A 25,010-nucleotide genomic window follows, 5' to 3' on the forward strand; every position below is an offset into this window, starting at 1 on the left:
AAGACTTCAGGCTTTTACTTATGAGAAAAAGAATTACATTTTTGTTTAAAATATTTATTGTAAGAATTTTTTACTGTGCATGAAAAACCCCCTACTTCTTCTGGCATACCTGGCCCCACTCGACGAAGCTAACCCCTTCCTCATTCTTATTTATTGTAATGTCTGGGTTTTATTTGAATTTATTATGCAATCTGTTTGCTTTTTGCTCTTCTATTGATTCCGTTTGATGGATTTATGTCGAGAGTATTTGACAAATTATAATGCCTGGCATTTGCCTAATGTTTAGCATCGAAGAGGCATCGTCGTTCGTTCCTGCTGTTGGCCAACTATCTGGTACTTGGCCAGTAAAACTAGTTTCGGTCATTTGTCAAATGTCTGACAACTTCGTGACATCGAAATTGAAATATGTGTGCGGATACAAAGCGGTAATGATTGCCACATCAAATTAACTGCCAATCTGGTATCATTTTCATTGATCTGGCGATTAAATTGCAACAGCCGAAAATCACTCAATTTGTTGGCCAAAAACCATAATTCCCGAGGCCCCCTCGCCCTTCACTTTCGATTGGTTTGAATTTATGCGCCCGCTGAACTTGAACGGAGTCAACAAAGCTGCATAAATAAAAATTAAATGGGGAAGCAAACAAACATCTTGAGCAAGCCGAAATCAGCTATGATTTATTAAGTTAACCGGTCTGATCCCCATCAAGCTGTTTCCTTTCCCCATCGCACCGCACCAGTCGCCCACCACCCAATGCGATGAGAATTGGGTCAAAATTAGCAACTCTTTAAGCCAATTTCGATGCGTTTTAGTGCTGGAAGAAGGTGGGAACTGAGTTATGGTATTTGAACGAGTTCTGCTGCCAGGCACAAAGATCTCTACAAGAATTTCATATTGCGGGAATTAAAGTAATTATTTTAACAAAAAAAAAATACACCAAAGAAATGCATTTTAAATTCAAATTTGAAAGCCTTAATTTGCAATAAAACCAACAAATTTTTTCAGAGAAAATAAAGTCCTAAATTGCTCCAGAGAAACATGAATATTTTGTTAACTAGGCTGCTACGGTTAATTAAAATTCTTCAACTTTGAATGTCACTCGAAAATATTCCCACTGCAACAATCAAGAGACTGGCTCTTGTACTTTCCCCTGACATTGCTACAAATACCGAACTGAACCAAACAACGAAAAATTCCCCTTCAACTGTTAATTGTGTGAAAAATAGCAAACGATTTTATCACACACTCGCAGATACAGACAGCCAGTCACATATACGTATGCTGATGGGCCAGACAATATGAAGATGTTTATAATATTATAATTAATTATGCTTTTCTGAGTCTTCAAAGCCTCAAAGTCAAAGCAAAGTTCAATGCCAAAATGAAAACAAACACGGACCAAAACAAAAGCCGCCGGCCAAGCTACATTTTGAATGCAACTCCCAGCTGATAATGCTTAATTATATACACATAAAGCGCAGCTCCATCTTCATCGCCATCGCCACGGTGAGCCACAAAAAAACAAGAACAATGGCCGCGCAAATGATGAACAAAAATTGTAAAATGAAACCCGAAGATAATTCACACGGTTCGAGCACTTGAGCAAAGGGCATGAAAATGCGAGCACTGAATCCAATAAACTCCATTGAAAGCTTGGCAAACAAATTTAATGAATATAATTAAGATTTTAACTCCGACAGTGACTCTGACCCACTAAGATATTTTTATTAGCATTCGATCAATATCGCAATGGGTAAACATCATCCAAAGTCCCTGATAAATAAACCCTAGAGCTTACATTCTAATGAGATTGGGAGACCAAAATGACATTCAGCTTAAAAAACTCAACTGACAGTATAAGGAAGTTCTAGCACGAGGCAATCTCAGTCCAAATTTCAGGTTGGTCCCAATCTAAGTGCAAAAATTGCACTCGAAGTGCACTCTAAGGGCAAGCGTGGCTTAGATTAGCATCAACAAGCAAATTATATTGCCAAAATAATTGCCACAATTAACCAAGCAAAGCCGAATACCGAATCTATCGTAAAAACACAGCTCAGCCAAAAAAAAAAGAGCAAAAAACAGCAGTCATTAGGTTTCAGAGTGCAGGCGACGGCAATTAAATGTTTATGTTGGCAAATACTCTTACCAAAAAAGGTTTCTATCTGATTTGGTATAGATTCCATTTTAAGTTAAATAATTAGCCATATTATAAATGATTTCCAAAATATCTACATTGTATTTTGATGAAAAAAACCATTTATTTTATTAAATTGAGACACATATTTTCTATAAAGATGTTTTTACCCCATACTTCCCATACAAGTATTCAAATAACTTTCGCTTTGGAGATCGTGCATGTTAAAATCATTGGAAAAATAATAAATAAATTTGTTATACAATTGTGTAAATATTTGCTTCTCATGAACCCAATTACAGAGATCCCTTTTTGAGCCCATTTGAAAATCAAGTGAACCGATCCACTTGAATCGCTCAACGATTCCCCAAGTGGAAGTTACCCATTTTTTGGGTTTCCACTTTCAGCTTACAATGGATCCATATACCCGTATACCCCTTGAGTGATTGAGCTCTCGGATCGACTTACTAACGTATTGATGTCTCATCCGGCACGGCATTCATTTTTCATCACACTTTATTTACCCAACAATTTCAGTTCGCCGCAAAACAATTATCTCGAGCAACAAAAAAAAATCCAGGCTGCTGCTGTTTGTGAACTCATTTGCATATATATTTTTGCACAACACCGCAAACAAAATAAAAACCTTAAAAATATATATAAGTATATATTTAACTAAAGTAGCTCAACGCAAGCTTGGCTCATAAACAAATTGATTAGCGTCTTTGGCGTTGCAAGAGCAAGAGCAATAGCATCATCAACAAAGACCACTTGGCACTCAAGATAAAAGTCGATGGATCATGAATAAATTTCTGGCCATTTGATGCCAAAACGCAATGACTGTTGCTAGGCTAATAATACTGAATATTCGTACCAAAATCTGGCCTCATCCTCGTCCAAAGAATTCGCAGTTGTGTGCGACCTGATGGGACACACCTCTGCGGCAGTGGGGTGATCTCTTCACACTCGGCACGTGTACTTGGGTGTTTAGTTTTTGCTCAAATAAAAAATAAATCAATTAGCGTGCTGACTAAGCTCTGCATCCCTTGTTGCCTTGTTAGTTCCAGGTGTTGTTATTGATTAAAAAAAATTTAACTTGTTACATTTTAATTAGAAATTGTAAGCAAGGCTAAGGTTAATTTTTATACATATTTTAACTAATCAAAATATTTTTTTATTCCAGATACATAACTCCGGCAGCTGCGGCAACGGCAACAGGCACCGCGTCGAATAATGCAACTGGAAGTACCAGCCTGGCGGTCTATCCCACAGCCACCGCCCAGGTTTACAGGTCCAACAACGGTCTGGATGTCCTAGACTGCGCTGGATTGGAGCACCACAATACAGGCACCACCGCATCCGGACATTCTGGCAGCGGCTTCTCGCAACGACTCAGGGAACTGGCCGCATCCGCGGGACTGCTCTCCCTGAAGCCACGACAGCCCCTCAAGCCGGTGATCAAGACGCGTGGTTCTCCGGGTCCGGAATTCCCCAAAAAGGTCACCTTCAGCGCCTTTGCCACCGTGCAAGTCGTATGAGACAAGGCCAGAGGGGGTGATCGGTGGGTCTAGCATCTGTGGCATCTGTGCAGGCGCAGAGCAAGGTAATAAATATTAAACATAAACTTAAAATAAATTAATACTAAAAATTGTTTTATTTTCTTTTCGTTGCAGTTTCATCTTGCATCTTGTTAACCGTTGTTCGTTGTTATTTAATATTTGTTGCTGTTGTTAAATGTTTAGCCAAAACTATGGGAACGGATAATTATTCCTGAAAATCATCAAACTTAAATGAAAAATTGTTGTGCCATGTCCGTGGCTTGAGAATGAAAATGACAACCATATAGAGAAAATAAAACTCCCCATAGCTGAAGAAAATACCTCAAATACCCGAAGCCTCTATCGTTTCTCCATCTACACACTTTTGCTCCATCTAAGTTACTTTCCTTTGGTAGACTGACTTTTCGAAAACTTTCCTATAGTTCCTTCTATTCACCATTGCCCATTCCCTCTAGTAAAACAGTATTTTCCATCTTTCCTCACTATATCTTCTTCACATCCGAAATCTATATATAATTTAAAGACTATTAATGCAAAAATTCTAAATATTTTCTACAAAATTGTAAATATATATGAATTTTTGTTTAAAAATAAATAAAACGGCAAATATAGTCATTATGTATTCAAAATAAATATATATGTCTAATATGTAAGTCTGTTTTGTGTATGTGTGTATATATATAAACCAAGATTTTGCATTGATTGTGTAATAAGATGAAAAACATAACTTTCGAATCAACACATATAATAAGCGACACTGCTGTACATTATATTTAAAAATAAAATCAAATATATTATTTAAGTCTAATCTTATGCATGATAAATAAAGTAAAAATAAAATAAATTGAGATGCATTTTATTTGCTTAAAAGCCTAGGTCTGCCAGTCCTGTGGACTAAATTGGATCCAGGATTTTGGGAGTTTCGGATTTTGGCGCCAGGGTGGTCAAGAAGGTGGAAACATTTATGTCCAAGCTGGGCTTCGTTGGGACTGGAGCTGTAGTAGCAGCTCTCCAGCACTATCTCAAGAATCTGGCTCATTGCTCGGCATCTGGGTTAATGGGCACCTAAATGTTCGACAGAACTAATACCAGAGATTGGAATACACTTTTCCACAGCACAGAGGGCTACAATAACCAGCAGCCCTTTGGATGCAATAGCAGATCCCTGCAAGACATTTTCGAAGTGAATGCAGCCCTGATTGATTTAGGAGAGTTTTTCGTGGCCAGGGTTCACAAAGGCGCAGGATGCCAGGCAACGTACAAACTCCTACAATTTGGTCACATTTTTCCACGAGGTCTTTGAATCCCCCTTGGTAAAATTTTGGTCCTTCATCTCATTTCAAATTATTTTTCAAAATCACCCGCTGAAAAACCAATGGTTTTTCTCCACTATGCAACACTTCTGTTTCTTCGCTTAACAGCACTAAAATCTCTGTAAATAACAGTGTCTGTAGATAACAGAAAAATACTAGAAAATATCGATAAATTCCCGCCATTCCCGCCATAATCATTCTCCTCTCTAACAAACCAAACTTCAGAGCTGAGCAACGGAAGGAAATTAGTAAATATTCAAAACCAAAAATTGTAAATAATCAAAGCCAGCTATGTCCGATTCACCTTGTAAGTTGTAAAGCAGATAAACTTTGGCTTTTTTTTTATATCGAGGTATCCTTTTAGCCGGACCCCGTGCCAAGCGGCAGCGCATTGACAAAAATGGGCGATTCGCTGCCATGGAACGATTGCGCCAACTAAAAGGCACAAAGAACAAATGCCAGGTGGAAGACCAGGTGGACGATGTCTACGAGGTGGTCGATGAGCGGGAGTATGCCAAGCGGGCCCAGGAGAAGTACGGTGACGATTGGATCGAAGATGGTAAGTTCCGGATCTTATATTTTCCAATTCATGAGAGGAAACTAATGTGACGCCTCTTTAGATGGCACTGGGTATGCGGAAGATGGTCGCGACTTTTTCGAAGATGAAGATGACTATTCAGACGCCGGGGAGGAGGAAGAAAAAACTAAAGGGAAAAAGAAGAAAGGCGTGTCCGCCAACAGCAACAAAAGGCCACGTGAAAGTGATAAGCCCGCCAAGGGAAAAGCATCCATCAAAAATCTCTTTAGTAATGCCGTGCCCAAAAAAGTGGACATTAAAACCAGTGTCAAAGATGATGACATCTTGGCGGATATTCTGGGTGAAATAAAGGAAGAACCGGGAGAAGAATCCACCAAAGTGGAGAAGGTCATAGCTCCCGCAAAGATAGCAGCAGTGACCAGGAAATCCGAAGCCGCCGCAGCCAAAGATTACATGAATAGTTTCCTGAAAAACATCAAAGTCCAGGAGCAGGAGCGCAAGAAAGCTGAAGCGAGTAGCGATCACGAGATGCTTGAACGCATCCTCAAGCCCAAAGCCCCTGTGCCAAACAAAAAGGTGGCCACTTTTGCCACAGCTTCGGTGAAAAAGGAAAAGGATATTCCAGAAACAAAACCTGCCGCCAAAGGTTCCAGCCAAGATGCATTTTCCGACAATGAAATGGATTTCAGTTGCCTGGATGATGACGAAAACCAGTTCGATTTGGAGCAATCGAAGCAGCCAGAGGAGAAGACTCCACAAGCTAAGCCAGTCGAAAAGGTTGTTCCCAAAAAAGAGCCCGCCGAATCGCCACCAAAGGAAGCCGACCCTGAGGACATGAGCAAACTGTTGAGCAATTGGGAGTCTATTTGCCAAATGGACGATGACTTTGAGAAGTCAGTGACCACCGGAGAGCAGGACGCCCCAATTTCTTCCAGCGAACAGTTGCGATTCTGGTTCTGGGAAGCATGGGAGGACCCAACAAAGCTGCCTGGCGAAGTCTTTCTTTTTGGAAGGACAGCCGATGGAAAGTCTGTGTGCGTGAGGGTTCAAAATATAAACCGGGTTCTATACCTTTTGCCGAGACAATATGTAAGTACTGAAGGCGGTTTCTATCCTAAATGTTGGCCAATATTTCAATGTCTTCTTCTCTCCCCAGCTTCTAGATCCGATTTCCAAGGAGCCCACCAAGGAAAAGGTTACCGTGGCGGACATCTACAAGGAGTTCGACAGCGAAGTGGCTACTGAACTGAAGCTGGATACATTCCGATCCCGCAAAGTGAGCAAAAACTTTGCCCACCACGCCATTGGAATCGATGTGCCCCAGACCTGCGATTACCTGGAAGTCCATTATGATGGCAAGAAACCTCCACCAACATTGGCAGCAAATAAGAAATACAACTCGATTGCCCACGTCTTTGGGTCCACAACGAATGCTTTGGAGCGTTTCCTGTTGGATCGAAAAATCAAGGGACCCTGCTGGCTGCAAGTGAGCGGCTTCAAACTGAGTCCGGCGCCCATGAGTTGGTGCAAAACGGAGGTGACTGTATCGGAGCCAAAGAATGTGGAGTTGGTTCAGGACAAGGGCAAGCCAGCTCCTCCACCACCCCTCACTCTATTGGCATTGAATGTACGCACCTGTATGAACCCGAAGACAATGAAAAATGAAATCTGCATGATTTCCATGCTCACACACAACCGATTCCATATCGATCGACCAGCTCCCCAGCCCGCCTTCAATCGTCATATGTGCGCCCTGACCCGACCCGCGGTGGTCAGTTGGCCATTGGACTTGAACCTGGAGTTGGCCAAATACAAGTCCACCAAGATATACAAGCACGACTCGGAGAAGGTCCTGCTTAACTGGTTTCTGGCACAGTACCAGCAAATAGATGCGGATCTGATTGTGACGTTCGATGCGATGGATTGCCAGTTGAATGTGATCACCGACCAAATTGTAGCCCTGAAGATACCCCAGTGGTCGCGAATGGGTCGTCTAAGGATGACTCAGTCCTTTGGCAAACGGTTGTTGGACCATTTTGTGGGGCGGATGGTGTGCGATGTGAAGCGTTCTGCGGAAGAGTGCATTCGGGCCAGATCATATGATCTTCAGACTTTGTGCCAGCAAGTCTTGAAGCTCAAGGAATCGGAGCGCATGGAAGTTAATGGCGATGATCTACTGGAGATGTACGAAAAGGGTGAGAGCATCACCAAGCTTATATCCCTGACCATGCAGGACAACTCTTACTTGCTCCGTCTAATGTGCGAACTGAACATCATGCCGCTGGCCTTGCAGATCACCAACATTTGCGGAAACACCATGACCAGAACACTCCAGGGTGGTCGCTCAGAGAGAAACGAGTTCCTTCTGCTACATGCCTTCCACGAAAAGAATTACATTGTTCCGGACAAGAAGGCTTCCAATAGACGAGGCGGCGGCGATCCAGAGAACACTATCATAGCAGATGCCACGTTACCTGTTCGTAAAAAGGCGGCCTATGCCGGTGGCTTGGTGTTGGAGCCTATGCGTGGGTTGTACGAGAAGTTTGTCTTGCTGATGGACTTCAACTCCCTGTATCCGAGCATTATTCAGGAGTACAACATATGCTTCACCACGGTGCAGCAGCCAGTGGATGCGGACGAATTGCCAACTCTGCCGGAGTCAAAGGTCGAGGCTGGTATTTTGCCCCTGCAACTAAAACGCTTGGTGGAGTCGCGTAAGGAGGTGAAAAAGCTAATGGCAGCACCCGACCTCTCACCCGAACTCCAGATGCAGTATCATATTAGGCAGATGGCCCTGAAACTAACTGCCAATTCCATGTACGGATGTCTGGGCTTTGCACATTCCAGATTCTTCGCCCAGCACTTGGCCGCCCTGGTCACCCACAAGGGCCGAGAAATCCTTACCAACACCCAGCAGATGGTCCAGAAGATGAACTACGATGTGGTCTACGGTGACACCGACTCCATAATGATCAACACCAATATAACCGACTACGATCAGGTCTACAAGATTGGTCGCGAAATCAAGCAAAGCGTGAACAAGATGTACAAGCAACTGGAACTGGACATCGATGGTGTCTTTGCCTGCCTCCTGTTGCTCAAAAAGAAGAAGTACGCAGCGGTCAAGTTGAGCAAGGACTCCAAGGGCAATCTCAAACGAGAGCAGGAGCACAAGGGTTTGGACATAGTGCGTCGTGATTGGTCCCAGCTGGCGGTAATGGTGGGAAAAGCTGTACTGGACGAGGTGCTGGCTGAAAAGCAATTGGAGGAGAAGCTAGATGCTGTCCATACCCAGCTGGAGAAGATCAAGCAGCAAATTAACGAGGGTGCAGTGCCTCTGCCACTTTTTGTGATCACCAAACAGCTAACCCGAGCTCCGCAGGAGTACGCCAACAGTGCCTCCTTGCCGCATGTCCAGGTGGCCCTGCGCATGAATCGGGAACGGAACAGGCGCTACAAAAAAGGTGACATGGTCGACTACGTTATATGCTTGGACGGCACCACCAATGCTGCGATGCAGCGAGCCTACCACCTGGACGAGCTGAAGAGCAGCGAGGATAAGAAACTGCAGCTGGACACGAACTACTATCTGGGACAGCAGATCCATCCAGTGGTCACTCGCATGGTGGAGGTGCTGGAAGGCACTGATGCAAGTAGGATTGCCGAAAGTTTGGGAATGGATCCTACAAAGTTCCGACAGAATGCTCAACGGTGGGTACAGCTTTTAACATTTAAGAAACTTCATAACTAATCCGTGTTATACTTTTCAGTGCCCAGCGAGAAATAGCCGAGCAGTCGGAGGGCGAGTCCTTGCTGAAGACAACTCTGCAACTGTATCGATTGTGCGAACCATTCCGATTCCAGTGCATGGCTTGCAAAACGGAGCAACTGATGGCCAGTGCCTATCGTCCGGGTGCCAGCCATACCCATGTTCCAGTGCTCCAGCAGTGTTCGAACGCAGAGTGCCAAACGGCTCCCATTCAGTACCTGGCCAGCGTGCGAAATCAGCTTCAGCTGGACATTAGGCGTCATGTGCAGCGGTTCTACAAGAACTGGCTAGTTTGCGATCACCCGGATTGCAACTACAATACGAGAACCCATACCCTAAAGAAGGATGTGCGGCGGCCGCTGTGCCAGAAGTGCAAGAGTGGCAGCCTGCTGCGACAATATACAGAGCGGGACCTGTACAATCAGCTCTGCTACCTGAGATTCATGTTCGACCTTGGAAAACAGCAGCTGCAGCAGAAACGTAAGTCAAGAAGCCATGGTAGCACCAAGAATATATTCATTTTTATTTATATTTTAAACAGCCACCCTCACCCCAGAACTGGAGCAGGCCTACCAGCTTCTGTACGAGACGGTGGATCAGCACTTGCAGACCTCCTCGTACGTGGTCATCTCTCTGAGGAAACTCTTTGGACGCTCCCTCACAAATATGGGCATGCAATCGGCAAAAATAAAGGCACGAACCGATCTAATTGCCAGCACTTTGGCAGATGTCTAATGAGTTTAATTAACTAGCCTTTGTTTGTATAAGAAATTAAAATTACTACAAAACCAATATTAAAAACTATAACTATGTGATGTTCCAAGAAACTTCTCCAGGGGAAAGTGGCGGAAGGACTCATTAAATATATCCGTAAAGGCGGTGCTCACTAGCTCGTTGATCATCGGCTTCAAAAACGGCAGGCCCAGCTGCCACATGCTGTTGATAACTCCATCGGCCAGTTGATTTAGTGGCTGCCCCTGCAACAGATTCCCAACGTGCAGCTCCATTCCCCCTATGCGGTCCACCTCCACGTGCACCTTGATCAGTGATCCAGGCTCTCCAATGCGACGCACGCTGGTTGTTTGACTTGAAATGAATATTCAATAAAGAAATAGTAGAACTACATTTTCATATCTTAATGCAGAAATTGTAAATAATCATATAACTAACATATACTTTGCAGTTTTTAAGATAAGGGATCAAATTTTTGAATAAAAGGAATAAGAAAACTATTCCTATCCTACATAAACCTTGAAGAATATTTATTATTTTATTGTTGTTTTGATAAGAATCCTTGTAAAATTGAAGAATGCACGGATCAGACCTATATACCCCTCAAATCTGTCTATATCTTTGTCAATTTTCATCAGATCCTTGAACCTCTGTTTTTCTTTTTTGACCCATTTTTTGTTCATTTTTCTGATGAGGACCCTTTGACATAGTGGGGAAAGTGTGGGTGAGCCCCATATGGGCCACAGCAGTGCCTATATCTTTGTCAATTTTCCTCCGATCCTTGAACGGAATATACCAAACGATTAGTTATTCGATTGTCCGCAATTCTGCATTTAAACCTCTGTTTTTATTTTTTGACCCATTTTTTGTTCATTTTTCTGATGAGGACCCTTTGACATAGTGGGGAAAGTGTGGGTGAGCCCCATATGGGCCACAGCGGTGCCTATATCTTTGTCAATTTTCATCCGATCCTTGGACGGAATATACCAAACGATTAGTTTTTCGATTGCCCACAATTCTGCATTTAAACCTCTGTTTTTATTTTTTGACCCATTTTTTGTTCATTTTTCTGATGAGGACCCTTTGACATAGTGGGGAAAGTGTGGGGGAGCCCCATATGGGCCACAGCAGTGTCTATATCTTTGTCAATTTTCATCCGATCCTTGAAAGGAATATACCAAACGATTAGTTATTTGATTGCCCGCAATTCTGCATTTAAACCTCTGTTTTTATTTTTTGACCCATTTCTTTGTCAATTTTCTTTGTCAATATGATGCTATGTTGTAGGAGCTGTAATTACCTACAAATGAGCTGGGTCTTGGGCAAATCCACCTTAACAATAGGAGCAAATGTTGGCGACATTGCTTGGGAAATAGCATGTGTAACCCGGCTACTCACCTGTAGTCAAAAAGCGTCAGGTTCCAGTGACCTTTTCGGGTGATCTCTGTGCCCAGCATTTTGCCCACGAACTGGTACTCGCCCTCCAGACTCTTCTCGGGGAAATACTGGGCATAAACGATGCGCTGGTCCTCGGGGTCGGCATGGAACTTGGTCACCTCGGATCTGGCCCAACCGTACTCGGAGACATTGCGCAAAATCAGTCGGAAACTACCCAGTCCCTGGGAGTCGCCCCTTCGCAACTCAACGTAGCCGCAGCGATGTGGGTCAAAGGGCTTGATATTATAGTCGGGCACACCTGAAAATGGCAACCGTAGTGACACCTTACCTAGTTTCCAAACTTTGGATGATTTTCAACTCACCTGTTGTGAAGTAAGCCCGCAGATCGTTAAACACCTGTCGCATACACTCATTGTAATCTTCGTCTGTTCCTCTGCATCGTCCCAGCATGTGCTTCAGGTCCTCGTCCACATCAATCTGACTAGAGGCATGTGCCAGGTGAGTGGCAAACAGAAAGATCACTACAATGTGGATCAGGTGCCTGATACAGTTTGAGGGCCACTGTTGCGACATGTCCACAGTTTTGGAGTAACACACTGTTAATTGCAAATCAAAGCAAAGTTTTTATTGTTTTGGTTTCTTTGCACGCGATTTGTTTATTTTTTGAGTTTTTTTTAAATGTCATAGCTGTGGTATCTTGTAGGCGTGAAGAGTCACCGGTAATTATTGTTCAAATTGCCCTTGATTTTGGCCAACATGTTGTAGTGGTTTAGTTTTTTTTTGCCTTCAAAAACATGCAGTTTTTTAGGTAATTTTTTCTGCAGTTTTGTAATTAAAATCTACAGAGAAATATAGTGTTGTAACTATTTTATTTAGCTTTTATCTTTCAGTTGCACTAAATTGCAACTAAAACTCGTTTTATTTTATCACTTAATGAGAATTTATATGGGCCATGCAGTAATACATTTTATTGGCTGATTTTTTTACTATTTTATAGCACAAAGTTTTGTATCTTTGTTTATTTAATTCATTAAAATGTAAAGTTTATTTGAAACTATATGATAACAGTTTTAGAGCATTGTTCTTGTTCTCGAACTGCTTGACGGAAATAAACTGCTTGTCCGTAGCCGTTATAATCGTTTAGTTTAAAAGCCATTGTGTTTTATAATTACTTATTCCCGATATTAGATATAATTACTATTGAATGAAACTATTTTAATTATTTTAAAATGCCATTTTTCTGAAAATGGCCAAAAATTACACGTTGGGAAAATATGTGCTTGGAATAGTCATAAAATGCTATGTATCTTTTTCAAACACACAAATAACAAAAACTACTGTTCATGTCTGGGATTTGGTAATCTTTTTGTCTGCCGCCTGCACTTAACCTCTTTGTGGGTACAGATTATTACTGGACTAGGTAGTACTGCAGCGTGAGCCATAAAAGAAATGGAAAAAACGCTTAAATGACAAAATTGTGCGCCGCTTATGGCCATGTGAGCGTTTGTAAACAAAAGACTTGGACAAGACACAAACTTGCGGGTGCGAACAACTTTTATTTCAACTTAGCTAGCAACTCATGCAACGCGAAAGCACAGCTCCAATGTATGATAACATTTGGCAATTGTTAAGTTTAGCGATTGCAACTGCAGTGGCTAGTAATGTTGACCAACGGTCAGTTATTTAACGAAAGCTACTAAGATTTGAGAGATTGGGCAAGTCCACAGCTTTACATTCACACTGGCGGGCTATTTACATTGGGGTTTGTGGGTTCTGCCGGCCAAATATGAAATTCTATAACTCGAGCAGCTCCTTTGCATGCAAATAAGGCACAAATATTTTCGAGAATAATAACGTTTACAGTTAACTGAGCCGAATACGCGACGTGTGATTCACTTGAGCTGCCGTGGCCAACTGAGCCAGGTTTAAAGCGGGACCAAGACGAAAGCCGAACCCGAAATAAGCTTCCACCAAAAGTCGCAGTGGCTGCCAGCAGCTGTCTGGGTGGAGGCGAAAATAGCAATAACCAAAAAGCAACAAATGAAAATAGCAGGAAAATATTTGAGAGCCATGGCACGACAAAACCCGACTGCAAAATCGGGCATTGTCAATGCAAACTTATGTTTTACACCCTTTGTTTCATTTCCTCATTATGGGCTTCTTCACTCACAAAATTTTTAAAAAATAACACAGTCGTAAATCAATGGCAGTAATCATTCATAAATTTAGAAGCACGTAAGAAGTTTTTGGAATAAGTTATCCGACTTTAAAAGTATCCTACGAAGGCTAACACTCAAATATAATCTTCAAATAGTAATTCAGTAATTCAGTAATCTGAATATACCCCCTTAATACCTCTTAGTTCCCAACAATTACCGGTCATCGGTTTGCTGAAAACTGACCGGAATTTAATTAGGCAAGCCCAATGTCCGCCTTTGGTTATTTCTAACATTTATTATTTAAAAAAAAAAATCAAGTACACATACATAGCATTCAAGATCAGGGTAATGAATAAATTGCGATTCATGATTGACAATCGCGCGTGCTCGGCGCCAACGATTGACAGTAAAGATGCCTAAATTGAAAGGAAGATTATGTGGACTACTTTTTTGCAAATGGATCTGCAAGGTTGCAGCTTCAGTTATTATGGCTGATTACAATTTAATGAAAGGACAAGGTCAAAATTTACAACAATTCAAAATGCGTCCGAAGAACACGTTGAAAAGATATGCAACAGTTAAAAAATTACCATTATTATAAATTTAATCCACTAATAGTTGTCTGTTTTAATAACTGTGAAGGGACATAGAAATTAATTTGAAATAAATCAAGCTTTTAAAGCTAACGAAACACAAAAATTTTCAATCAGACACCACATTGGAGATTGTTTATTTATTTGTTTATTTTTAATTTCATACCTGCCTGATAGATTGTCTTTTTAAATAAAAGAGACGTTTAATGTATAACCCAAAATATATCAACATATTTCCATTTTTTTCATGTTATTCAATTTCAAACTCTTTTGTGGCGCGGAGAAAGGTGGTATTATTCGTCACCCTTTGGTATTTTATTTGGTATTTTTCACCTGACTTATTTTGTTGTAAATATAATCGATATATCGATATCTTGACATTTCATCATCCCTAGCACAATTGTTTATACTTAATTTAGTGAATAAAGTTTATTTTAATCGTAATTTATGATATAATGGAGGTAGAATTCAGCAAGGATAACTTTCTTCTACCGGATATAAAGTATGAATGTAAGTAGACATAGCTGATACCCACTGTGACACCTGTTACTAAGTATTTCATCACATTGCAGATTTGGACCACACGGCCGATGTTCAGTGAGTAATAATTAACAAAAACAACTATAAAACGTGACTAGGATATATGTAGTCGTGCAATTTCCCTTTCACAATGAAACTGGAAAGGCAGGGACGAAGCTGACGTATCTGGGAGTTTGGCCTCCAAGCCACAGGGGCCTCTATGTGTGTAACCAGAATCCTTTTCAAGGACATGCTACGCATTTGACAGGATTTTGCTTCAACCCAACTCCATTAGGGGCCCTTATCCAATAAGTTATCAATAAATACTAACGTTTTCAATATCTTTTTCCTTTCACAGGCTTCATGGATGGGGACACAGTTTAAAGGAAGCCTTCGAACAATGCGGAGTGGCCATGTTTGGATACATGACCGAATTGGAATACGTATCCGTGGAGCAGTGCTACGAGATCGAGGCCCATGGTGATGATCTGGAGGGACTTTTGTTCCATTTTCTCGACGAGCTGCTGTTCCTTTTCTCCGTCGAACCATTCTTGGTGTGCAAAAAGCTGGAAATCACAAAGTTCGATCTGGAAACATTTACGATAGTGTGCCGCTGCTACGGAGAACCATTCGAGCTGGGAAAACATCCACAGGGCACTGAGGTGAAGGCCATCACATATTCGGCCATGCAAATCGTCCAGAAGCCGGAGGACGCCAACTACGAGGTGTTTGTCATTATTGATATTTGAGCTATAACTGCGATCGTTAGAAATTAAAGTTGACTGTTCTGTTTCCACCCCTTTTGGCTGTCTTCATTAATCATAAGTGAAATGCCAAAAAAAAAAAAAAGCTATAAAAAATGAATTCATAGCCCCGAAAAATCTGCAATCTCTCGTGCTGAGACTGCATCCCCTGTCTGAAGTTTCAGGAGGATGACTTATCACAAAACCACTCGATTCTGCAAATGCAATTAGGACTGGCTTTTTCCTTTCCAGTCTGATTCCTGAATCAAAAGTTTACCCTTTAGATGACTTTTTTTTTTTGTACTTCTTGTGTACTCCTTTTTTTTTGCTCAGGGTTTTTGTGAATTCCCAGACAAGCTCCGAATTTGTTGTCCTTTCCCAGGCCGCAGTTCAATGCACCTTTTCCTTGAATAGCCTTCGAGTGCAAGATTTCTTGACGTTAATTACGATTTTTAATACCCAAGAAATTAATGCACTTTAAGGATTTTTTCAAACGGGGCTATGTCTTATTCCTATAATTATGTGTCTATGAATAATACATAATAATTATAATTACAGGGAATATAATCAAATTTTCAATGAAATACTTATAAATGTTTAAATCAGATTAAATAAACTACAGTTATAATTGTTGTAAATAATTATGAATACCTTACTGCCCATAGACTTTAAAAAAAACCTTAATTTTTAAAATATTACACTCACACGTTTTTTTGTTTAAAATTTTTAAATTTAAAAAGCAGTCTATCGGTAGGGTTAGTAATGAAACTTTTTAAAGGGGATAATTCCGTTACAAAGCTTATAAAAAATAAGAAATCTTATTATTTAATATATATATTATGATTTTAAGGAGTAACACTATCACTTTAAGGTCATACTTTTATGTTAATACTTAAATTAGAGAGTTAGCTTTTAATATATAATTACAAAAAAGCTATCGCGCTTTTAAAAAGTAGATAATTATATATTATTATCATTTATTATACATTTCCATTAATTTAATATAATTGATTAAAAATGAGTTAATCTAAGGATTATTTTATGCCAATTGTTTACGAATAAGAATCAATAATTTTTGTTTACGAATTAGAACGGTAACCTCCCCTTAGGAAGTGGAGCCAGTTTGAATTTAGCGTGGACAGAAACCGTTTCCCCATATCAGAACCGCATCATGTGTTGGTAACCTGGTTGAATTGAAACAGCTGATTGCCGAGAAAATGTAAACAACAAAAAAACGCTTGCCGGGCAACGTGTGTGAGTGTGAGAGTGTGGGTGTGCGACAAGATTTCCTTGGCTATCAAATCAAGGCGAAATTATTAAGAATAGGCGCGTTGGCCAATTTGAAACTGATTGCTTTTAAAAATCAACACTGCGATACGGCGAAACAGCGACGAAACAACACACGAAAGCGTGTGTGAAAGAACAAACAAAGTATGAAAGGCAAATCAAGCAGTAAAACGCACACACTGAAAGAGGCCCCAGTCGGCAAGTTGCTCATTTCGCTCTTGGCTTTGAAACGCGTCGAACAGTTGTTATAAAAAAAATTGCTAAGAAAAAAACAATTGAACAGAAAAAGGTTGTTCAATATTTAACCGTTAGCAATAATATGCAGAATCAGTAATCAGTAAATCAGTGGGTGGAAAGAAACGAAGAAAAAAAAAACGTCATCAGCGCCGCATTTTCGCCCCGTGTTTGTTGTTGTGTGTTGCTGTTGCTTTTCAATTCGCCGCCTCGCCCTCTCATTCTTTCTGCAGCCACCAATTGTCATGGTGTTCGGGTAAGAAGAAGAAGAAGAGCCAAGCTACCCGTGAGCACATTGTGCGTTAGTTGGACAGCATTTTGGAATCAAAAATCAACCGGATATCTGACGGATAGCTTCCTGAAATTCCCACCAATCGACAGGTAACACCGTCACCTACAATTTGCGATCAAAAACATAGCTTCAAGTGAAACGCAACTGAGTGAAAAACGTGGCGGAAAAATCCATATGAAGACGGAACAGAAAAAAAATGTGGTAGGTAGTAGTACTAAGTAGAAGTAGAGAATGTGACATGTGTGTGGGTTTCTATCAGTCGGCAGTGTGTGTGTGTGCGGGGTGCTGCGCTGGGCATTTTCTTTATAGAAGAAGCCCCCTATCCCCCCCTCCTCCACCATAAAAAAGCAACTGGCCACCCAGCCACCGCCTGCCGGCAAAGGAGGAAAAAAAAAAAAGTTCATGCCGGTCCAGCTGACGCAGCAGCTGCAAAAAATAGAGAGGGGTTGGGGGGAGCTCCAGTACAGAAGTGGCGGGGGTGGCTGCCAAAAAGGGCGCTGCTAATGCGCACTTTATATAATTTCATCCCCACTACCTGTGGACCATCCAAGTACTACTTTCTCCCACCTATCGAGCCAATGCCTCGAAAAAAACAAAAATCGAGAAAATTCCCACATTATCTGAAGGCCTGCACTTGTGTGGGTACTTTTTCGTAATTTTCGTATGATAGTGGACTGGAGACTGCTAACGGATTCTTGGCGAAATCTAATTCATCACAGCTCTGGCGCTGACGTCACTCCAATTTCATTTGCATCCATTCTAATTTGATTTATCATGCACTGAACAAAATTGTCACTAAAGTGGGTTTATTTTAATATAAAAATAATAAAAGAATGATAAAGAAATTATATTGTTTAGTTTTGTTAAAAAAAATAAACACATTTCATTGACATACAAATTATTAAATGATTAAAAAAATAATATTACTTTATGAGAAGCTTAGAAACCACAAACTACTGCGGTTTTGATAATCCCTAGTACTTACTACCTATCAGTGTCAAAATAACACTAATTGCTTAATGGTTTAATAGTTTACTTTATAATTAACTGAAAATATATCTAAATTAAAATTAAATGTGAAAAAAAACTGAATTAAAAGCTTGAATTTGCCATCCATTTTTAAGCCAAAGTTCCCATTTTCTGGAAGGGATGCTGTCTGCCACTAATATTACACGTGATCCGCTCAGATGCCTCTCTGATATGGTGGGGTGTGGTCCTATTTTCGCCAATTTTCATTTGAAATTGGGCGCATGACTTATCAGTCTTATCAGCGTATCAATTAACCCAGATAGCACCAGAACACGGAACTTGTTTTCCAATGATAACGAATGCAATTGAAACAGAAACTTTCCCTGGGAAAGAACTACATAGATGTTTTCTGAGAAGAAGAAATGCAATCTGATGGTGGGGTCAGCTTTTTGGCGACGTCATAGTTTGATGACCTCCACAGAACTCACACCAATACGTCAGCAATTATGCATAAATATGTACACACATGCTCCAAAAGGGGCAATGGCGGCCATCGAAGTCGACGCTGTCTCATGGCTTTTTCTTTTCTTTTTTTTTTTTTTTATTTTTCTCCCATCTCTCCTCATGTATTGGGGCGGCGACTTTATTTCTCGAGTCTGCAGTTTTTTATTTTTTTATTTTTTCTCTACCATTTTTGTATGATTTTGTTTTTTTTTTCTGTTGTATTTGGTTACTTTGATTTCGCTTGGCCTTCGGGGCGCTCTTGGTCTTGGTCTTTTGGAGTCTTGGAGTCGGGACGGTGGTCGGGTCTTTTGTGAACCAGTTGCTCCTAAGCGCCTCTGTTACCTGTTCCGCTGCCCGGGCTTGGTATACACATCATTTAGAGTGCTGCCATAGTAGTTTACGCCAAATCCGATATATTATTACGGAAGCAGTGATTTGTACATTCCGTTTTGTTTTCTTCCCCCACCCCCTAAAGAAAAGAAAATCCGACAATCATAAATGCAATTGACAGTTTTTGATTTCGTTTTTTTATCTCTTGGCTGTGGCGATAAGACCTCGAACCCGGGGAACTCTAAGAGCTTTAATTACTTTTTTTTATAAAATTGAGGTCATTCTTAGTGAGACACATTATAAAAAAATATATATTAAATACATTCAAATATTTCAATTATTTATTTTGAAGCAACTATTTATGAATGTAATTTAAAAGAATTCCAAACCGATTATTTATTTTCCACGATTAGATCAGCCTACAATCTGTATTTCAATCTGTCATAAATACAGTAATTTTTTAAGTTTAAATAAAAATAGATTGATTTAGGATCCTTAAATAAATCATTACTTGAGAGAAGCCCCTTTGAAACCGTCTGGCAACTCCAATCTAAAGCTCATCAAGTGGCTTACACAATCTTTGCCCCAAAAAAAAAATAAGAAAAAAAAAAATCACGCTTACCTACACATCTCGAATGAAATCGGCGCACTTGCTCCGAGCTATATATATTATATACAAATTTTTCGGACAGGCTAATACTTTTTTTTTTATAATATATTAAATACTTGAATTTCATTTTTTTTTTTTATTGTGGACTGGCTGGCCACTTTGGGTCATCGGGCTTGCTGCCTGCCCGATCACATCGTGTTTGTTTTTATCATGTGCTGTGTGTGAGTGTATTAAGTTGTTGTTGCACTTTTATAACAGACCATAAAAAGGGGGACGTATTGGGGAGGCCTCCATATGCCTCCATGCCAGTCTCACACACTCGCTGGCATAAAATACTTAAGCGAAACGAGTTAAAAGCGATTTCATTAATATGCCTTTTTGCCGATTTCTGTCGGCGTGATGTGCTGTTAGTGTGCTGCCCTCTGCTGTTGGCTGCTGCTATTTTTTATTTTATTTATTTTTTATATTTTAATCGCCCTGCTATGCCCTTGCCTTTTGATACCCTTTGCTGTAATGAGAATGAAATAGTATGTGGCGAGTGCTTTATGGAGCTTCGTTAAAGGGGCAATAAGGTCACCAAGGATCGAGGGTCTCATATTATGGACTATTATCCGATAATAGAACATTTTTAAAATACCATTTTAAACAGTGATATATTTTATTTTATATTATATTTAAATTATTTTAATGGGAATATATCTTTTCCTCTCAGATGTCTCACTTTTTGGCTTTTGTGCTGAGTTGGCCCTGGCTAGAATTGAACAATTTTGTTGTTTTATTTATTTTTTTTTTTGTCAGTGCTGTTGGCTGGTTTCTGTTGGGCTTTCGGTTTGGATGGCTATTTTTAAAAATTTTTGCTTGAAAACAACAAAAAAATTAAATAAATGAAAGAGAGAGAGATAGAGAGAAGAAAAGAAAAGACGAGGCAAGCCGAAGTCGACGCAGTGGCATCAATAATTGTTGTTGCCGCTGTTGCTGTTACTGTTGCTGCTACTTCTGCTGCTGCGTTGGCCGCATAACAAAAAAAAAATGTGGAATATGGAATTTCTCAGCGAAACCCCACGTCACACACACCCATACCCATACACACTCTTACTGTGAGACGCAATCTGAATCGCGACTTTTGTGGCAGTTTTGTTCCAACCCAAAGTGGAGAAAGGGGAGAAAGCCCAAGGGGATTCTCTCCTAAAAGAATAAATTTCTTACAAATTCTGCCAACAAAAACCACCTAATCTTGTATCTAGATACTGCATAGATAGATGTATCTTTTAGATACTTTTTAAGTGCTTAAAAAATAAGTTAGGAATAATATTGTGCCTGTTTTGTTCGAACCCAAAGTGGAGAAAGGGGAGAAAGCCCAAGGGGATTCTCTCCTAAAAAAAAAATTTCTTTAAAACGCTGCCAACAAAATCAACCTAAACTTGTATCTAGATACTGCATAGATAGATGTATCTTTTAGATACTTTTTAAATGCTAAAAAAATAAGTTCAGAATAATAAATGAATAACTAAAAATGTACATATTAACTGCGTAGCTAGTCCCCAGTCGGGTCTGTTCATTCTGCCCCTTCAGCGTCATCGATTTCCTGCCTCCCCAGTACACCTCCCCAGAAGCCCAGACAGCCAGAGTGGAGGCGAGGTAGAATAACGACTGGAGTCCAGTCCAATGGTGGAGTCGTGGAGGTGTCCCTGTTCGTCTCCATGTACGACAACTCATTCGTTGTTGTGCGCTGGGCGAGAGCTGGTTTTGTGGGTGACGTCGTCACTTGATGACGGCGACAAAAACAGCAACAGAAATAACCCATTGCCGTTCTCGACTCCGGAACCAATTAGGTCACATTGGCGCTGTACCAGCTTCTTCCTCCATCCCTTTTTTTTTTTGCAAAAAAAATAAATATATTTCTCTGTTGGGCTTTTTTTTTTGTATGTCGCCAAAGCAACTTTGCACTTCATTGATAAAATGATTAATCGTTATTATTATGGTGATGGTTGTGTAGAGGGGGTTACCCTAATTTCACGGAAAAAAAAAGAGAAAAATAATGAATTTTAGGAGAAAAAGTGATTTTAAAGTGATTTAATTATGCAAAAATTTTAATAAAATCTTAAGTTTTAAGAAAAACATTTTTTTGAAATATAATATTTTCTCTCTGTGTATAAAAGCTGCATTGTGGATGTGTGTGTCACCTAGACGGTGACGCTCTGAAGCGGATGTTTAAACGATTTATAAACAGACATCGCATTCTGTTTTGGGGGTCTAATGTGAATTTGATAAGGGAATTAGGGTTCAACTGAGGTCAAATGTTCTGAATACTTGAAAGGATGGAATATTTCAAAAATTGTGTCAAAAAAATTAAAGATTTTATATTAAGAAGTCATAATTATGCTTCTAAAAATACAAAAACAAATTATTCAAGATCTAGTTTCTAGAAGATAATCCTGAAAAAATTATTCATTTGATTTTTCAATAAAAACATTAGTGAAATGGGACTTATCCTTAAGCTAAAGAATACCATGAATCATTAAAAAAATCATTTATAGAAAAATATCTTAAATATATTAAAGATTTTTTATTAAAAAGTCATAATTATACTTTCAAAAATACCATAAAAATTATTCAAGATCTAGATTCTTGAAGATAATTCCAAACAAATCTCTAATTTGAATTTCCAAATAAAAAACATTAGTAAAATTCGACTTATCCTTAAGCTTAAGAATACCATGAATCATTTAAGTAATCATTTGTATAGATTATAGCGTGACCCAATGATTTATATTCAATCACTGAGACAAAAAAAAAAGTGAAAAATTCCCATGTTGCGACCCTCGGGCCCTACCACCCCAGACTCGGAAAAAAAAAAAAAAAAGGCTCACCCTAATCATAATTCCAGCCCAATATTTATATGACACGAAAAAAAACTGCATCCCCAGATAATTACAAGAAATTGATTTGATTTGATTATGCCATAAAGGAGAGCGCCTCCAGAGGAAGCAGCTGCCACTGGAAATACCCAGCTCTAATTGCCTAATGCATAAAGAATTATGCGAAAGGTGAAAGAAAGAAAGCATTTCACCCCAAGATCTAAGGAAAGCAAAAAAAAAAAAACTTTGTTAAAATCGATAACGAATGCAATTTATGTGCAAGATTCTTGAGATACAGCTGCACCCTGTCCTGGGTGTAGGACAATGGAAGTGTGAGCGAAGGACCTCTCCGGCCATTGAGACAATTGCGAAAGTCGCTGGGAGTGGTAGTGGTTCACTTTCTTCTTTCTGCGGAAGAAGAAAGACAGAAGAACGGCAGCTGGTGATGGTAACTCTGAGGACATTTTGCATCATCCTTCTGGGATGAATGGGAAAACGGACATAGTCCTTTTGGTCCTACTTCTCTTCCTTTATTCGTTTGCTTGTGGGATGATCCTTTATAATCCTAAGTATGCCGAGATCTACGTGTACGTGCTCATAATTTATGCCCCGAGCATCCTCAATGGCACTCGATGGTCTCTCAGATACACACCTGCCTAGATGCCTGCCTCTTCGGGAGGATATTTTCCTTTTCTAGGACAGCTGCTTGTTCGATTTTTGATGTTTTTTAATTAAGCGCCGACTTCAAATGGTCCTTCAACAGGTGGTTTGAGGGTACAGATATAAAATCCTTTTATTTCATACATTTTATAAATTCGAAATAAATCCATATTTCATTTTTTTTTATTAACTTTTAAAGTCAAAAGACCTGCTTCCTTCACGATTTAATTTATTTTTCCTGTTTTCTTATACTAATTTTAGTATTTATGGCCGAGTTTAAATCGACACACGTTTCGCATTCGCCCGATTAGATTGTGTACTGGGTGTATTATCCACACCCATATTATATGTATATATGTATATATGTATATACCCCTTGATCCACACCCAGGAATGCCAATCCATGTGCAATCGCACGCACAGCCAGCGGCATCCGACTGGCTCGGGCTATAATATGTATCTTACATACAGTATAGTCTCCCCCAACCCCCAACCCCCGATCGTCCGTTCCGTTCCATATATCCTTTCCTCTCACCTCCGACGCAAAAGTCGCAAAAGTTCAAAGTCAAATGGCTATTTTTACTGCTTCGGTGTTGTTGTTGTTTTTGTTGTGCGTTGTTTTTAGTGTTTCTTCTGGCTCTCAGATTCTTCTTTCTGATACTCTTTTTTTTTTTTTTTTTGAATAAAGGAGAGTAGCTTTGGTATTTCTTTTTAAATAAGGCTCTGAAATATATACAAATTTTAGGTAGAATTAGAAATTTGTGTTTTATACTTAAATATAAATTAAAATTTTTCGTAAAAAAAAGCTTTTTTTATCATAAAACTTTCATTTAATGAGTGTGTCGAAAGTTCGTGGGGGCCATTTTGTATTATTCCCGTTTTAGTTGTTTATTTTATTTTTATTTTTTTGCACTATTCATTGGTCCTCCGTCCGTTTGCTGCGCTTTATGTATTTAATTTGCCAGAGAGTCCGTCGGCTCTCTCTCTTTTTTCCCCCCCCCCATATCTTTCTCCCGTACTCTCTTCTTGCTCCACTCGATTGTCGCTGTTTGTCGTTTATCTACTTTGCTCTGTAATTGCTCTCGCCGCATTTTTGTATAATGGAATTTCGTGTCTTCTCGTTCCGATACTATACTACCCATTTACCCACTATGTGTTACCCCCTAGTGTTATTTACACTGTTTACGCTATAATACAATTAACTATTTTTATTCCCAGAAAAGGTAAACAGAAAACTTTGGCAGTCAAGATTCCCTAAAATAAATTTCTTAAATAATTTGTTAATTTTTTAGAATAAATTTTACTTCTTAACTTAATGAATTACTTGAAAAGAAAATATATTTTATGCGAAAAATATTTGAAATCATATTTTGTTCTTTTTATTGAGGGTATACTGTACTCCATAACCCCAACTCCCATCTCTCTTGGTGGTTTTCACTTTTTCACTCTAACTTACGTTCCAAATCACTTTTGGTTCTATTGTAATTAGCACGGGACAACAACAAAAAAAACAACAAAAACAACAACCTAGGTGTAGTGGTGATTTTGGGAACGTCATCAGTCCGTAGCATGCTGCAACAACAATTAAAAACGCATTAGTTTCCCCCACTCCTTCTCCATCTTCTTCTTCCCCAGTTATTCTTCATGCTGTTTCGTTTACTGATTAGAGCCAAGAAAAACACTACTTTCAGCCTTTTTTCTGGTTTATTAGAGCCCCCCAGCACAAGCAGAAGAAGAAGAAGAGCGCCAAGCTTGCCACAAATATGCAAAATTTTTCAGCGACCACAAAACTCGTTTCACACGCCGAA

The 25,010-nt window shown here is 39.7% G+C and overlaps 4 protein-coding genes across 4 annotated transcripts in view; 3 read left to right on the forward strand and 1 right to left on the reverse strand.

Moving 5' to 3' along the window:
- The window catches only part of LOC6500590 (serum response factor homolog B), a 45,857-nt gene extending 41,945 nt beyond the window's left edge, over nt 1–3,912 (forward strand). The window contains exons 2-3 of the mRNA XM_001953493.4: nt 3,319–3,738; nt 3,809–3,912. Of these exons, the coding sequence (XP_001953529.1) occupies nt 3,319–3,673 (355 nt within the window). The 3' untranslated portion in view covers nt 3,674–3,738; nt 3,809–3,912. The remainder of the gene's footprint in view (nt 1–3,318; nt 3,739–3,808) is intronic.
- Nucleotides 3,913–5,191: 1,279 nt separating this feature from the next.
- On the forward strand, nt 5,192–10,437 carry LOC6500591 (DNA polymerase alpha catalytic subunit). The gene is made up of 6 exons (XM_001953494.4): nt 5,192–5,314; nt 5,372–5,566; nt 5,628–6,634; nt 6,702–9,256; nt 9,316–9,794; nt 9,856–10,437. Exons 1-6 carry the CDS (start codon nt 5,299–5,301, stop codon nt 10,047–10,049), a joined length of 4,446 nt encoding a protein of 1,481 aa, XP_001953530.1. The 5' UTR covers nt 5,192–5,298; the 3' UTR covers nt 10,050–10,437.
- On the reverse strand, nt 10,109–13,387 carry LOC6499968. The gene is made up of 4 exons (XM_001953495.4): nt 13,201–13,387; nt 11,807–12,040; nt 11,445–11,742; nt 10,109–10,400 (listed from the first exon to the last, which is right to left on the reverse strand). Exons 1-4 carry the CDS (start codon nt 13,262–13,264, stop codon nt 10,109–10,111), a joined length of 888 nt encoding a protein of 295 aa, XP_001953531.2. The 5' UTR covers nt 13,265–13,387.
- Nucleotides 13,388–14,566: 1,179 nt separating this feature from the next.
- The window catches only part of LOC6500592 (protein archease-like), a 32,471-nt gene continuing 22,027 nt past the window's right edge, over nt 14,567–25,010 (forward strand). Inside the window, exons 1-3 of the mRNA XM_001953496.4 lie at nt 14,567–14,706; nt 14,769–14,793; nt 15,074–17,472. Of these exons, the coding sequence (XP_001953532.1) occupies nt 14,652–14,706; nt 14,769–14,793; nt 15,074–15,464 (471 nt within the window). The 5' untranslated portion in view covers nt 14,567–14,651 and the 3' untranslated portion in view covers nt 15,465–17,472. The remainder of the gene's footprint in view (nt 14,707–14,768; nt 14,794–15,073; nt 17,473–25,010) is intronic.

The sequence above is a fragment of the Drosophila ananassae genome, chromosome 2L (assembly GCF_017639315.1).
Source record: "Drosophila ananassae strain 14024-0371.13 chromosome 2L, ASM1763931v2, whole genome shotgun sequence".
Lineage (NCBI taxonomy): Eukaryota > Metazoa > Arthropoda > Insecta > Diptera > Drosophilidae > Drosophila > Drosophila ananassae.